Source organism: Microcebus murinus, chromosome 14 (genome assembly GCF_040939455.1).
Source record: "Microcebus murinus isolate Inina chromosome 14, M.murinus_Inina_mat1.0, whole genome shotgun sequence".
In the NCBI taxonomy this organism is placed as follows: Eukaryota; Metazoa; Chordata; class Mammalia; order Primates; family Cheirogaleidae; genus Microcebus; species Microcebus murinus.
In genome coordinates this window covers 60,607,639-60,624,407 of record NC_134117.1, presented here as the reverse complement: position 1 = coordinate 60,624,407, position 16,769 = coordinate 60,607,639, and the positions used below count along the sequence as shown (strand labels likewise).

General features: G+C 37.2%; 1 protein-coding gene across 2 annotated transcripts in view; it reads left to right on the top strand.

The window, feature by feature from the left end:
- The window catches only part of VCL (vinculin), a 109,674-nt gene that overhangs the window by 36,413 nt on the left and 56,492 nt on the right, over positions 1–16,769 (top strand). For both annotated transcript variants that reach the window (XM_012759889.2, XM_012759888.2), the window contains exon 2: positions 3,504–3,574. In XM_012759889.2, the coding sequence (XP_012615343.1) occupies positions 3,504–3,574 (71 nt within the window). The remainder of the gene's footprint in view (positions 1–3,503; positions 3,575–16,769) is intronic.

Genomic DNA, 16,769 nt, shown 5'->3' with positions numbered 1-16,769 from the left:
CATTGACCTATAAGTCATTTTTTATTTTTTTACCTCAATGTAATCCTCATCCCCCATCGCACTCAGTCTAAGAGCAAGTCCTAATAATAGTTCTTCCTTCAAAAAATACTGTAATTCTGTTCTTTTCTCCATTTTCATCTTCACATCTTGTTTTACTGTCGTTCCCCTGGATGACTGTAGTAGCCTCCTAACTGGTCACCCTGCTTCCCCCTTCCCCCTTAAGATTAATCACTTCTTCACATAGGGAAGCTGACCTTTTAAAAAGAAAATCAGATCATATTAGTGTCTCGTTTAGAACTTCCTATTGTCCTTAGAAAGGATTCCAGACACCTCAAGCTGACTTGACAGACTCTGCGATCTGACCCTTGCTTTCCTGACCGCATCACCACACCAGCTTCCTTCCCTCCCTGAGCTTCAGCCATTCTGGCCTCGTTCCAGTTCCTAAAACACACCCAATTTTTCCTGCCTTAGGGTGTTTTTCTTCCTAGTTGCCCTTCTTTCCCAGCTCTTGCTTGAGTGGTTTCTTCTTAGCTTCAAAGTCTCAGGAAAGTGTTGCTTATTCAGAGAATGCTTTTGTTGCGGCAGTGTGTACAGCTAGCATCAGAGCACTTGTTACAGCTCTTACTCATTTGACCAGGGAAAGAACCGGGCGGCACACGAAGAGTCAGAGAACAGCCTTTATTCTTCTACAGCAGGCTCAGCATACCTAGTGTTACAGCTCTCTTCACATCTTCTGATCTTCTGCCCCTTCCCCTCCTTCTGCTCCTGCTTTTATACCCTTGGAAGGGCTCAAGAAGCGTCCAATCAACTACAAGCTTTAACATCCAATCAAAAGCAGTGGGATTCAAAAATGACCCTATCAGGATTACGTAAGCAGTGGGGGCCGGAAGCAGGCAGCAGCACATGGCTTGGGGTCCCTGCGGCAGGGCTGCACGAGGTGTTCCAGCGGGCTCTCTGCCACAGGGTCCCAGACGGCTGTCTGCCATGGGGCCGGCTCCAGCAGCGTGCCCTCCAACTGGCCATGCTTAGCGCTGGCCCAAGGAAATGCGGAGCTAAGGGGAGGTGGCAAGCAGCCCGTCCGGCACCCGACATTTTCCATATCACTTTGTCCCTGCTTTACAAGTAGCCTCCCTCTGCTCCCCTCTGCTTCCATCCCATACTTTCTAGAGCATCATCCTTACTACTGTCTGGAATTATATTGTTTGTTTATTTACTTAGGTATGTTATGTCTCTCCCACTAGAATACAAGTTCCATAATGGCAAGAAACTTATTTTCATTCTCTGCTCTGTCTCCAGTACCTAGAACAGTGCTTGGCACATGTAGTTGTGTTCAAAAAATGTTTAATAGCGCTGTGCTGAATGACTGTTTTCTAAAGGAGATATAAGAGGAACTCACTCTCCCTCCCTCCCCTTGCTCTGTGTGTCTGTGTCCCCTCTTCCCCCACGTAGGTAAAAGAAATCTCCATGTTTCTTAAATATGACTGTCCTTCCAGGCCCTTTAGTATAGTCCTTTCCAGTCCCTTTATACTTAGTATGAACCAGTGACTTTGTGGCTGAACTTCATCTTCTGCTTCATGAAATCATGGCCACAGCTTTTTGAATGGTTGGTTTCAGTTGGAAAATATAGTGAACAATACATCTGGAAATATTCTGTCATGTTTTGATCTGAGAAACTCCAGAGAACCAGCTGTTGATTTGAAAGCCTGTTATTATGATACAGACAATCTATTGTCTGCAAAAGCACTGGCTATTACACAGTGGTATATGTGTGTTGCTTTTTCTGAGCTATTAACTTGAGAGAAAAAAAACTTGTATTCACTAACTTATGCATACTTGTATTTCCTGAGAATAGTTTATTGTGTTATTTTTTTTAGCTGATTTACTGTGCACTTAGGGATTTTTTTCTTCATTTTTTTCCCCCTCTTTAAACTCAATCAAGAGTTAAATGATTAAATAGTAGGACTGAGATACTTTCTATTATGGGTTTAAAAATTTTACCCATTTCTATAATACATTGGATATGGTTTATATTTATGGTTAGCATTCTTAGGTGGCTTCTATTGATAAAATGGGTGACTTTCACCATTCACTATATTAAAATTTATTCTTATGTAGTACTTTGTAATATGTGATATGGTGGAAGAAAAATTGATATCCAAGCCCTACATAAGAATAATTTTGAAGAATGGAGTATGTGTACTATTTGTGATATAATATTATACCTACATGTGCACATATATAATCTACTTAGTGTGATGTTTAATGTTTTGATAATTTTTAAAATTTTTTGACCATTACTATTTGGAAAATGTATACAAAATGACAGATAATTGTGCACTAAAATTATTAGGTAGGAAATAATTATACCTGAATAACTTAGAGTAACATTTTAGTATTTTTAAATTACAAAACTTGTAAAAACAACTCACATTTCAGAAAAAACAGGAAATGCATATACAAATTCACTCAAAATTTCCCAAGCATTAATATAACCTCTGTTAACATTTTGTTTTATATTCTTTCAGTGTTTTTGTTTTATACATATGGATTATTTTGTTTGTTGTAATCGTGGTGTATTTGTCATTTATATTCCTTCTTTTAAATGAAATGTAATGTCATAAACATTTTCCCCTAGTGCTGAGTCTTTATAAGTATTGTTTTAATGGCCCCCATAATACTCAATCTATTTTGGATTAGTTATTTAAAAAGTATCTTAGCTTTTATAACTAACATCATAGTGAATACTTTTCTGAGTATTGTTATTACCACATTTGGTGTAATCGCTTGTAGGTTATATTCTCCATAAGTGGAATTCCTAGGTATGACATTTTTTATATCTCTTAACACACACTAGCAAACGATTTTCCAAAGAGAATATAACAATTTATATTGCCTCATGCAGGGTATGTAACTATTCCATTGTTGCATTCAGCATTATATGTTATTTCTTTTTAAGTTGCTCTAAAATTAGGGAAAAATACCATGTTGTTTTAATTTCAGTTTTTTTTTGATTACTAATGAAGCTGCATATTTTCATGTTTGGTTTCTAGTTTCAGAGGTATAATTGCTTAAAATATTTTTCCCAGTTCCAGTAACTTCTGTTTTTTTCTGTATAGAAAAAACAGTTTAGTCTAACTTGATTCATGTACTTCATGTAAACTTTTAGACATGTAGCTGAGTTTTTCAATTAAACAGACATATATATATTTAATATATTCTCAGTGATGAATTTCTCTTTTTTTCTTACTGTGTTCAATAATACCTTAGTTATTCTGGAGAAGGGGTAATACCACATTTTGTTTGTATTCCATATTGTTATTTGAGTATATTATGGAAGGATATTATGGGAGCAATCTTAATAATTTTTAAAAATCCAGAAATGTCCTTTGAATCCAGAAACTTTAATGGTAGGTTATATGTATATTTTAACAAAATGTTTAAGTAATAGTTTTTAAAAGTCTGAGAATTTATATTTGAATCATGAATTTTTTTCCCCCTTGTAGGTTGGAAAAGAGACTGTTCAAACCACTGAGGATCAGATTTTGAAGAGAGACATGCCACCAGCATTTATTAAGTGAGTCATTAAAATATTCTTCTGTTGCTAAGCAGAATAATACTCTTATTGGAAAGAAAAAGTAACTGATTCCAGGAACAAATTTTTTTTGGGGGGGTATAAAACTTAGGACTTGTGTTTACAATTGAAATTTCAACTTTTTTGTCTTTTAACATTTTTTGTTTTTTACTGTTGATTTTAGCATTGGTTTTAGACATTTTTTTTTTTTTTCGGCATATTATGGGGGTACAGATTTTAAGGTTTCAGTAAATGCCCATTTCCCCCCCGGTTTTAGACATTTTTGACATCATTTTTTTTTTTTTTTTTTCTTGCTCTGTCACCTTGGCTGGAGTGCAGTGGTGTTATCCTAGCTCACTGCAACCTCAAACTCCTGGGCTTAAGCAATCCTCCTGCCTCAGCCTCCCCAGTAGCTGGGACTACAGGCACATGTAACCATGCCCGGCTAATTTTTCCTATTTTTTGTAGAGAGGGGGTCTCATTCTTTCTTGCTCAGGCTGATCTCGAACTCCTCACCTAAAGCACTCCTTCCACCATGGCCTTCCAAAGGGCTAGGATTACAGGTGTGAGCCACTGTGCCCAGCTGACATAATAATTTTTAATAAAACTATGACTTCTGAGTTTTGCTTTTCAAAATGGAAAGGATTCAGATACACATTCTGACTATAGCATGCATGAGTCTGAATTGTATACTGAAGACCTTTGCTTGAAGATAAGGGATGACAGTAGATATAAACTAAACTTAAAAAAGTATTGTTGTATATTTCAGTAGCATTTTAAATTTAAGTTATATTTGCATACCTCCTAGTACCCCTACAAATAATTTCCAGACATTTAGGCCTATCCTATGTAAAACAAGCAGAGATACTAATTTTAATTAATTAAAGCTTCTCAGGTTCTTATGTTATCTTTTATTAGTAGTTTTGTTCTACGTGGCAGTCAGTCCTAGGTAAAAGTAAAGGCTGGTGAATAAGGAAAAAGAAAAAGGCCAGATGTACCCAGCACTTTGGTAGGCTGAGGTGGGAGGATCACTTGAATCTAGGAGTTTAAGACCAGCCTGGGCAACACAAGTGAGATCCCATCTCTAAAGACATTTTTAAAAATTGGCCTAGTATGGTGGTGCATTCCTGTACTCCTCATTACTTGGGAGGCTAAGGCAGGAGGATGGCTTGAGCCGAGAAGTTTGAGGTTACAGTGATCTATGATCACACCACTGTACTCCAGCCAGGGTACAGAGGTAGACCCTGTCTTTCAAAACAAACAAAAAAAGGCACACACACACACACAAGAGTAGAACTCAGAGAAGTCAGTAAGAATAAGACTACTAAAAAGTGTGTGTGTGTGGGGCCCCTAGGATTTCAGTAGGCACTTTAAAAGAGAGGAAATCCAAATGGCAAATAAACATATGAAAAGGTGTTCTCTATTATTAGTCATCAAGGAAGTACAAATTATTCTACTAGAAACCCCTAAATTAAGAAGCGTGGTATTATCAGTTGTGGATAAGGATGTGGAGCATCCGGAATGCTCTTACACTGCTGTTGGGAATGTGAATTTTTGCATCTATTTTGGAAAACAATTTGATACTAGTGAAATGGAAGATAAGAGATTCCACTCACAAGTATCTTCCCTAGAAATACTCTTGCATGTGTACATAGTCCATATACAAAACTCTTCTGTCAGCATTGTTCACGATGACCCCACTGGTCTATTTAGAGTAGAACGAATAGAAACAATCATGGTATAAATTGTAATATTAATCAGTAATAAAAAGGAATAAGGCCAGGTGTAATGGCTCATGCCTGTAACCTTAGCACTTTAGGAGGCTGAAGCGGGAAGATTGCTTGTGGTCAGGAGTTCCAGACCAGCCTGGGCAACATAGTGAGACCCCTGTCTCTAAAAATAAAAAACAAAAAGCAATGAGAAATTTTCATTTTAAAATGGTCAATCCTATGTTATATGAGTTTCACCTAAATTGAAAAAAAGAATGGGGCTGGGTGCAGTGGCTCACTCCTGTAATCCTAGCACTCTGGGAAGGCTGAGGTAGGAGGATTGCTTGAGCTTCGAGACCAGCCTGAACAAGAGCCAGACCCTATATCTACTAAAAATAGAAAAATTAGCTGGGTGTTGTGGCATGTGCCTGTAGTCTGAGCTACTTGGGAGGCTGAGGCAGGTGGATCATTTGAACCCAGGAGTTTGAGGTTACAGTGAACTATGATGATGCCACTGCACTCTATGCAGGGCAACAGAGTGAGACTGTCTCAAAAAAAAAAAAAAAAGAAAGAAAGGGAAAAAAAGGAATGAATGAAAGCAATTGGGGAAACAAATGATGGATAAATGAATAGATTCCATTTATTTAATGTTCAAAAACATGCAGAAACAAACTATGTTGTTTAGATATGCCTGTTTATATGGTAAAAAGATAAAGATGAATAAGAAAATAATAATCACCACAGTCAGCATAGTGGTATCTCTGGGAGGGAGGAAGAGTCTTATATTCAGGGAGAGGCACACAGGGGCTTCTAAAATAGTAATAATGTTCTATTTCTTGACCTAGGTGATGAGTTACATGAGTGATTATTTTATAATTATTATGTATTTGTTTTATGGAATTTTCTATATGCATGTTATATATCATAATTTTAAATAAAGCTAAAAGTGTTATATATCACAATTTTGAATAAAGCTAAAACTGTTCATTTATTTTTATCCTCCTTATGTTCTATCATTTCACTGGACAGATGCAAAATTTTCACTCATATTGGTGTGTTCTTATTTCTAACTTATTTGAGTGGGTGGGTGATTCTATAGAAGTGTTTCTGTTAATTTTGCAAAATGTCTTCATGTGTCAGGAAGTAAGGTACTGGAAGCATCTTTTTTATAGAGCCTGTTTTGTGTGAGTATCTTTTTTGTCTTACCTCCATTGGAATTGGTGACTTTAAGGTTTCTTCAAAATCTAACCAACATGAGTCTAATTTGTTTATATAACATTCTATCAATCTGTTAGTATTAAGAGGACTCTTATACTGTCAGTTAAACATATATAATTAAACTTACATTTACATTACATTAAAAATACACCTCCAGATTATACCAGGTTGCCCATCACCTCTTGGAAGGTTCAGAATGTGGTGAGAGAATGAGCAGGGGATTTTACTATCAGGTAGGTAATTGCACTAGGTGATCCTATAAAATGTTTCTTTTAACCCTGACAACCCAAGTCTATGGATATCATTTGACTGGTAAGTGGATTTTGTCAGAAAACTCATTGCTGTTCATTCCCAGAGATATATTCTTGAAATATGCTACGTGCTCTCACAGACTTTGTTGGGGAGTTAGAAAAATTAAAGAGGAACATGCCCTAGTTGTGATAATATTTGCAAAAAAACCAGATAACTTTAAAACAAACAAAGCTTCATTGATCACCCTTGGTGGTAACTAGGGCACAAACCTCTTACTCTGGCATTACTAGTTTAAAGGAAAGAAGTAACCATTTTTCCTGACTTAACTGACATATTTTATTTCAGAGTAGCCCACTGGCCGTAGTCAAAGGAAATTCTAACCAATAAAAGTGGAGGGAATAACAGAATTAGAAAATCATCATTTTGTGACTTTTTTTTTTTTTTTTTTTTTTTTTTGAGACAGAGTCTCGCTTTGTTGCCCAGGCTAGAGTGAGTGCCCTGGCGTCAGCCTAGCTCACAGCAACCTCAAACTCCTGGGCTCAAGCAATCCTCCTGCCTCAGCCTCCCGAGTAGCTGGGACTACAGGCACGCGCCACCATGCCCGGCTAATTTTATATATATATATTTGTTGGCCAATTAATTTCTTTCTATTTTTATAGTAGAGACAGGGTCTCGCTCAGGCTGGTTTTGAACTCCTGACCTTGAGCAATCCGCCTGCCTCGGCCTCCCAGAGTGCTAGGATTACAAGCGTGAGCCACCACGCCCGGCCCATTTTGTGACTTTTAATGAAATAATTGTTGTAGGTAAGGATAGACAATGGATGAAACCATTCAGAGGTTTGAACTTTTATTGTGCCATGGGGAAAAAACCTGATCTTCATGGGGGGATCAGGGAAAAACAGTGTGTTAGGACCAACTGAAACATTTGCTGAGCAGTTTTTAAAAACCACGAATCTTAATATGTCACCCTCTGAAATGTTACTTGAAAATAGCCTGGAGTACAAACAACAATATGGCTGTGGTTGTCAAACAACTTTTGGGTTAAGTAAAAATTCTATAATTTAAAACATGATGGCTCTTTATGCTTTTCTGTTGAATGCAAAATGAAGCAGGAAAAAGTAGGTGCCTTGACTTGGAGAGGGCAGGGACAGAGAGGGAAACAGATGGAAGCAATTAATGACATCCTTGGAACTGTTCAGTAGGACATTCTTTTGAGCTGTTTAGTTGATGTTTAGAAGTTTCCAGGGCATGACCGACTGAAGCTTACTCTATAGTCTACTTTTATAAGGATTTTTAAATAGTGACTGCTTAGACAACACGAAAGAATAAATAAATTTTAAAAATTTATTATTAAATCAATCTCTACTCCTAGTATGTTAGGATACCAGTGCTAGAGAAAACAGCTGATACTTGGCCTGTAGATAGTCATCTGATGTATATTTAAAGATTTTTTCAGGAAAGGATATAACGTTTTCAGGATTTGGGGGGTCTCAAAATCATATCATATAGGCTATTTGTGTAACTGGCAATTAAGGACATGTTGGAAAATGAGTTTAATATTATTTAAAAATGATATATTTGGATTATCATTGTCAATGAGGGACTTCCAAGTACTCAGGCAATTCCTTATTATAAAAGTGAGAACGATTTTAATATATTAATAGAACAAGATTTGCATTGTTATAGCCTTTCTTTTGGGTAGAATGAAAGTTATCTGATCCCTAACTGCACTGGCAGGTAGAGTTCACAATTTACTAATTTTACCCAAGATTCCAATAATAGCTACACTGTTGCACAAGAGGTGTAGGATTGCATGATGATTGCCATGGAAACTGCCCCAATTGTCATAATCTTCAGGAGTGCAACAGCCATGCTGTACTGTGAAAATATTGGTTAGACTCACCCCATAAGAAGTCATTTGTTCCATTTGAGACTGTCAGCAGGGGAGTCAGCTACGGTACTCCATGTTTGCATTTTGTATCATTATCATCTTCATCATCACCATCCTCCTCCCCATCATCATCAGACAGCTGTAGCAGTAGTTAATATATATGTGCAATTGATTGATTAATGGGCTAGACACTCATGTTGGCCATCTGTGTGCCCAGCATGCGAAGTGCTATGTTGAATAGTTGTTCTTGCCAGTGTATAACAAATGATCACTTGTGAGAAGTATTACAAATAATTTATTTTTTATTTTTGTTTTTCTAGAGACACATAAGGTCTTGCTGTATTGCCCAGGCTGGAGTGTAGTGGCCTGATCATAGCTCACTGCAAATTCTAATGCCCGGGCTCAGGTGATCCTCCTTCCTCAGCTTCCCAAGTTGGGACTACAGGTGTGCACTACCATGCCTGGCTAAATTTTTTTGAGACAGAGTCTGGTTCTATTGCCCAGGCTAGAGTGCCATGGCATCAGCCTAGCTCACAGCAACCTCAAACTCCTAGGCTCAAGCAATCCTTCTGCCTCAGGCTCCCTAGTAGCTGGGACTACAGAAATGCACCACCATGCTCAGCTAATTTTTTCTGTATATATATTTTTAGTTGTCCAGCTAATTTCTTTCTATTTTTAGTAGAGACGGAGTCTCCCTCTTGCTCACGGTGGTCTCTAACTCCTGACCTTGAGTGACCCTCCTGCCTCAGCCTCCCAGAATGCTAGCATTAAAGGCATGAGCCACTGTGCCAAGCCAATTTTTTTAATATTTTGTAGAGTCGGGGTTTCACTATGCTGCTAGGCTGGTCTCGAACTGCTGGCTATAAGCAGTCCTCCCGCCTGGACCTCCCAAAGTGCTGGGATTATAGACATGACACCACTCCTAGCTGTAAATGATTTATTTTTATTTATTTATTTATTTTTTGAGACAGAGTCTCACTTTGTTGCCCAGGCTAGAGTGAGTGCCGTGGCGTCAGTCTAGCTCACAGCAACCTCAATCTCCTGGGCTCAAGCAATCCTTCTCCCTCAGCCTCCCAAGTAGCTGGGACTACAGGCATGCGCCACCATGCCCGGCTAATTTTTTTTCTATATATATTAGTTGGCCAATTAATTTCTTTCTATTTATAATAGAGACGGGGTCTCGCTCTTGCTCAGGCTGGTTTCGAACTCCTGACCTCGAGCAATCTGCCCACCTCAGCCTCCCAGAGTGCTAGGATTACAGGCGTGAGCCACCACGCCTGGCCCAAATGATTTATTAATAGTAATAAAGTGCCAAAGTATACTAATGCTTTACTAAAAAAAAAAAAATTGAACATATTTAAGGTCAGTTCCTCTTATTCCTGCTCACTATGTATTTTTGTTAACTTTCATTTAAATATAATGTGCTCATTTGCTTTTTATTATGCTTTCTTTAGTGGGAGAGAAATGAGTGAAATGACAGGTGTTGTGGCTGGAAATTGTGCATCATCCCAGGCACACCCATGGGGGCATGTCACATACATGTATTCCTTTTCTATGTATGATGGAGGAGCAAAGGTGGAAACTGCTGCTGCAGAGAAATTTTTTAAAAAGAAATATTTTAAGAAGTTTCAAATTCAAAAGTTGTAACACAGATTGACTTTATAATAGTTACAGAGGTCTATCACTATAAGAAGGAGGAGTAGAAAGATGGTTTATGCAGGAAGTGGGACCTGGGAGGAGGGACAAATGTAGGGAGAAGGGAGAAAACTCTGGTGGCAGTGAATGGCAGGAGCAGGTCCCCAGGGCCTGTGAGGAAAGAGAAGTCACCGGGAGGGGGTGGGAACCAAGCTTGGATAGGTAGGTGGGGCTAAGTGGTGAAGGTCCTTCAGAGCCAGGCAGAGGAATTTAGAATTGAGCAGCAAAGAAGTACTGCAGTTCTCGAGCAGGAGGATGACAACATGAAAGTCATTTTTCAGAAAGATTCATAACCAAATACAGAATGAGTAATAGGTGCCAGAGCTGTAATGAGGAAGAATAAGCTGTATGTCAAACCAGCCAGATTCGTTTTCTGTCCGCTTGGATTTGCTTCAATTTGATTCCTTCTAGATGAGAAATGTTTATGGCAAACTATTTTATGTGCCATGGAAAAATTGCCACTGCAGTATACAATGGAATTTCATTCTTATTTCTGCAACGGAGCAGAAATGAATGAGGAAGGCAGTTCTTGGACCCTCTCCAAGGTGTTCAGTATCTGAATGGATCAAAAGACATCACTGCTGAGGGGGTCTTGTGATATGAACGCCTTGAAAAGGGCATAGTGCACATTGTAAGCAGGCAAATGACAGTTTCACATAGAACTGAAGTGTTGTCAATTTCTGCCTCAGTGCTGCTCTCAACAGTCAAAACTTTAAATCATCAAAACTTGGATTGATTCACCAGCTTGGACTATTTTTTGAAACATATTGTCTAGGCTTATTGAATAAAAGAATGTTCCTAAAATACTGTGGGAAAGGGTACGCTATTGCTACATGATTGCCATTAATCACATTTCCTGGGAATTACCTTGTTTTAACCCTTAAACTTTATAAGTTAAGCACAATTATGGTATATACTTGTGTGATTTTACCAGAATTTATATTCATGTACAAAGAAGAAATTTGAAAAGGATTAAAACATGCCTGTACTTAATTTAGATCTCTTTTGACCTAAAGTAATAGCGTCGTATTTTTAGACCACCAGCTCTTATATTTAGTTTTTTCTTTGCTTATGATCTTGAACACTCAAAATAATTTGTGATGAAATTTGTATTTTTAAACACACTTGTGGGTGAAAGTGCCTAGAATATCTTTTTTTTTACAATTAATTCTTTGATCTTACCACTTATTGCCCTTTGTTTGCCTGAGGCTAATGTGTAATTCTAATGTGTGTTTTTTTTTTTATCTTGAGTTTTTGTGGTCTTTTCCACTGGTACTGTATTATAAGAGAAGATTTTTGTCTGTTAACATGGGTGACCAAGTTTCTGTGAGACAATCATTCACCTCTGTCAGCTGCCTTGCTACATTTTTGACCTAGAGCAAGCACTCAAACTTTAAATAGTTCACCTTTGGACTTGCCACATTAAACATAGTTGGGTACTACTGTTTTTCACAGACTCTCAAACAAAATGATTTGTGAATTTTTGAGTCTTCTTGAAGAGGAGTTCTAAATAGATTAGCAGGGATTGAATCTTTGGTTTACTTTGTATATCCTTTATTAGTAAGAAATAAATAAAACGTTAGGTAATATAGTCATGTGTTGTTTAATGATAGGGATATGTTCTGAGAAATACGAACATCATGGAAAGTACTTATGCAAACCTGGATAGTATACCTACTATGCTATATGCCTAGGCCATATATATAGTGTATTGCTCCTAGTCTACAAGCCTGTACAGTATGTTACTGTACTGAATACTGTAGGCATTTGTAATACAATGATCAGTATTTGTATATCTAAACATAGAAAAGGTACAGTAACAGTACAGTATCTTTTGAGACCCCTGTCTTACATGCCATTTGTCATTGATGGAAGCATCATTATGTGTCACGTGACTGTGCTTTAATTTTTGTTGTTTACAGAGTAATCAAAATTACATAATTGAAAAGAACTCAAGGGGCCAACAGAACTTACAGTTATTGAATACCTATTATTGGACCAGGTACTTATATATGGTATTTTCGTTTACTCATATAATTCTGAGAACACCAATTTCAAGGTGTTAATAAACTCACTTTACAGATAAAAAGACTGAGATTTGATAAACTTAACTCTCAAACTCTCAAGATTGCTCAGCTAGTAAATGGCAGGACAGGTTTCCTATTGGTGGTCTCATGGCTTCCGAGTCCATGTTGTTTCCATAATCCAACCTTCCAGGAAGTCATGTAGCCCATTCCTTGCATTGTAGGTAGTACTAACTTTGTATTACTCTTAGAGGATAACAGTTTACACTTTTCCTAAGTATTTACAAAGAAGGAACAGTACGGATGTGATTTGTGATGTACTGCATTGTCTTGCAACTCTTAAATTCTACAGAAATTAAAGTCATAAAAATTTTAAAGTTAAAAGGAATCAGAGATTATTTAACCCACTGCTTTATTTTATAGATGATTTGAGGTCATCAGCTGCCCCAACCCTACCCTACAAAAACAAACAAACACTAAAAGCAGTTAGATACAGTATTCACTTAATAATTACCTTTACTTTTCCTATATATTGTTCTAATTTAAGAAGCTCTCAAGGTTTAAGATTTTTTTCTGCAGTCATTTAAAATCTTTGTTGTTCTTTCCTTAATAGAGCCAAAAGAACCTTATAAAAATAGATCAATTTCTTAAATACCTTCTAAGTGCTGAGTACTTTAAGTTGTGTTATTTAGTCACCTCATTTTGCAGTTGAGGAAGCTGAGACTCAGAAAAGCTCAGTAACTTGTTGAAAGCTACTCAGTACAGAAATGGCAAAAGTAGAATTCTAATTACAGTATGCTAAGGCATTTTCTCACTCTTCTTCACAAGAATCTCTTTTTTTTCAATTTTAAAAATTATTTTTTATTTTTATTTTTTTGAGACAGAGCCTTTCTCTGTTGGCCTGGGTAGAGGTGCAGTGGTGTCAGCCTAGCTCACAGCAACCTCAAACTCCTGGGCTCAAGTGATCCTCCTGCCTCAGCCTCTTGAGTAGCTGGGACTACAGGCATGTGCCACCACACCCAGCTAATTTTTCTATTTTTAGTAGAGATGGGGTCTTGCTCATGCTTGGGCTGGTCTCTAACTTCTGAGCTCCAGTGACTTGATCCTCCCACTTCGGCCTCATAGAGTGCTAGGATTACAGGTGTGGGCCACTGGGCCTGGCCAAGAATCTCTTCTTCTGATGTAATAGTTATTGTGGGGCTTAAATGAGTGAAATAATGTATGTGAAAGTACCTGAAAAGGAAAAAAACGATATACGGTGATTACATATTAGCTTCCTTCCATAGCTTCTTAATCTTTTTTTCTCAATTGTTTTCTTTGAATAAATGATTTGATTCTTCAGTTACTTTTTAAGCTTTTCTCACAGATATATTTCCCCTAACTTATAGTCTTCTGTAGTTTGAATGTTTGTTTTTGATGATGATTGCCAGTTTGTATTTAATACCCGTTCTGTATCTGTTGAGAAGATTATACAATTTTTATCCTTTACTCTGTTAAGATAGTCTGTGGTCTGCTACATGAATGTAGATTTTCTGATTATGAACCATCCTTGCATTTCTATGATAAACCCTACCTACTTTAACTGTCATTCAACCCTAAATATTTTGTAATTTTGGTTGCGAATACTTCTTTAACCATGTATTTTATTTATGAGTACATTTTAAAGTTTTAAAAATTCTTTTTACTATCTTTTTGTTATATTTCTGATTTTTAATTACATTGTGCCCAAAGACGTGGTTTATATAATATCAAATCTTGGAAATTATTTTGTGACATAGTATGTGGTTAGTTTTGGTTAGTGAACTATGTGTGCTTAACAAGAAAATGTATTCTCTTTTGCTTTGGGTATACCATTCTATTTATATTGTTTAGGTCAACATGTAAGTATTACTGATCAAACTGTTTATAGGCTTACTATTTTGTCCATTTGAACTATCAGTTTATAATTGATGTATGTTAAAATCTCCTGCACTAATTGTAGGCTTGTCAATTATTCTTATAATTGTCAGTGTTAGCTTTATATATTTCAAAGTGATATTGTTAGGTTATAAGTTTTTTATTCTCCTGGGTTCTGAAGTCTGTTAATGATTTGTTATTTATTATCTTTTTTTTTTAGAATGACTTTTGATTAATGTCAGCCTGCTGTTGGCTTGTATCTCCAGATTTTGTTCTTTTTTTTTTTTAATCCACATCCCATCCTAGTTTTGGGCAGTTTTCTTCATAAGTGAAAATATCCTATTATTGTGTCTCTTCCACTTCATTTTGTATTTAGGTAGCCACATCTCTAACTCTTTCATTCCAATAGAACAGTGATTGTCAATTTTTTTCAGCCTAAAGACCTTCAAATAATAGCGACACTTTTATTTTTTCATTTTTAAATTTTTATTTATTTATTTATTTATTTGTTTTTGAATGGGAAACAACAGCTAAAGATTTTTATTTATTCATTGGTTAAGAAATGAATAAGAACAAAAAGATACAAAGAACCTAGTAATATTTTAAAATAATTTTTTATTTTATCATCACAACAGCATCACCATACATTTGAAAACTACTAGTATCTGTAAGACATACTTACTAGTATACTCAATCTTTTCTGCTATAACCCTAGCATGAGATGGAGGAAGGACTAGGAGCTGACGGACCAGTGTTCTTGATTGAACTTTGCAGGCTCAGAATGTCTTCTTGCACTGATGCCAGATTTGACAAGGAGGTCAAGGAAGAGGGGAAAAGGAACAGGACTTTCATGCAGGCTTTAAAGGATTCAAGGGTTGTGACTCATACTCTGTCTTTCAAATAAGCTGCTTACAACGCCTTTAGGAGCATAAATCTTGGGCAGCTGTAACATTTGTAACCCTCTCATTCCCCACATGCTGCTTCCCCTTCCATTAATTATCTCTTGACTCAGGCAAAATCCTGTTTTGTTTGAAGGTGAAGTCAAAACTGGCTGCATACCTTCCTAATCAAATCTGAAATAAAAGGATTTATTGAGCCTGAGGGTTGTGTGTGCATGCGTATTTTAGCCTTATTATCTCAATCTACATGTTCTAGCAAAAGAGAATTTGGTAAAAACCTTAAAGTGTTTTTGACTGTTTTCAATATGACTCATTGTAAGGGTTTCATTTAACTTATTTTTTCCCCTCAGCATTTTTTTTTTTCTTTAAGACAGGGTCTTGCTGTGTTGTTCTGGCTACAGTGCACTGGTGAGATCATAGCTCACTGCAACCTCCAACTCCTGGGCTCCAGTGATCCTTCTGCCTCAGCCTCCTGAGTAGCTGAGACTACAGGCCTGTGCCACTATGCCTGACTAATTGTTCTAATTTTTGTAGAGATGGGGGTCTCGCTCTTGCTCAGGCTGGTCTCAACTCCTAACATCAAGCAATCCTCCTGCTTCGGCTTCCCAGAATGCTAGGAATACAGGAGCTTTATTTTTAATTGACAAATGAAAATTGTATATATTTAAGATGTATTAGTATGTTTCTAATTTTAGTTTTGGGTATACACATGCAGTGTCCTGTACTGTCACTGTGTGGCCTTGAGAAGAGCAAGAAGACTATTTTGCATTATGTTTTACTTTAATAAGAGAGTTGGCCTAGCACTCTGGGAGGCTGAGGTGGGCAGATTGCTCAACTCAGGAGTTCGAAACCAGTCTGAGCAAGAGCGAGACCCCATCTCTACTATAAATAGAAAGAAATTAATTGGCCAACTAATATATATAGAAGAAATTAGCCAGGCATGGTGGCGCATGCCTGTAGTCCCAGCTACTTGGGAGGCTGAGGGAGAAGGATTGCTTGAGCCCAGGAGATTGAGGTTGCTGTGAGCTAGGCTGACGCCACGGCACTCACTCTAGCCTGGGCAACAAAGCGAGACTCTGTCTCAAAAAAAAAAAAAAAAGAGAGCGTTGGGACAGGGAAAGGAATACTTCATGGATGAGGTCTGTAGGATCTTTAAATCTAGGAGCATGGGGTTGGAACAGCATGTTTTAGTATTATCACACAGTGTCCACGTGGGTGAGTCAGTGCTGTGCACTTGCTACTTGAACTAGATTAAAGCTTGTCATTGTACTCTGTGTTCCCAACTCCCTCCTAAAAACTGCAACTATGCTGTGGCCTTCATGCAGGTCTGTAGATGACTAATGGCTGAAGATCCTTGACCTTTCCCAAAACGGCAACTCCAGAGCAAAGCATATTAGCTATTACTGGGCTGCCACAGAATGAGTCTATTTCTACTGTTTTAAAGTAAAATCTGTGCAAAATGGCTGATATATAAAAGAAAACGTTCTTTTCATGAATCTCCTTGAGTCTTGAAATATTGACATATATTATTTTTATTTTTTTAACCATATGTATATACACAAAAAGATCTATGGAGGGAATGAGTTGATGAAAAAGACAGTACTTCCTGTTTGAG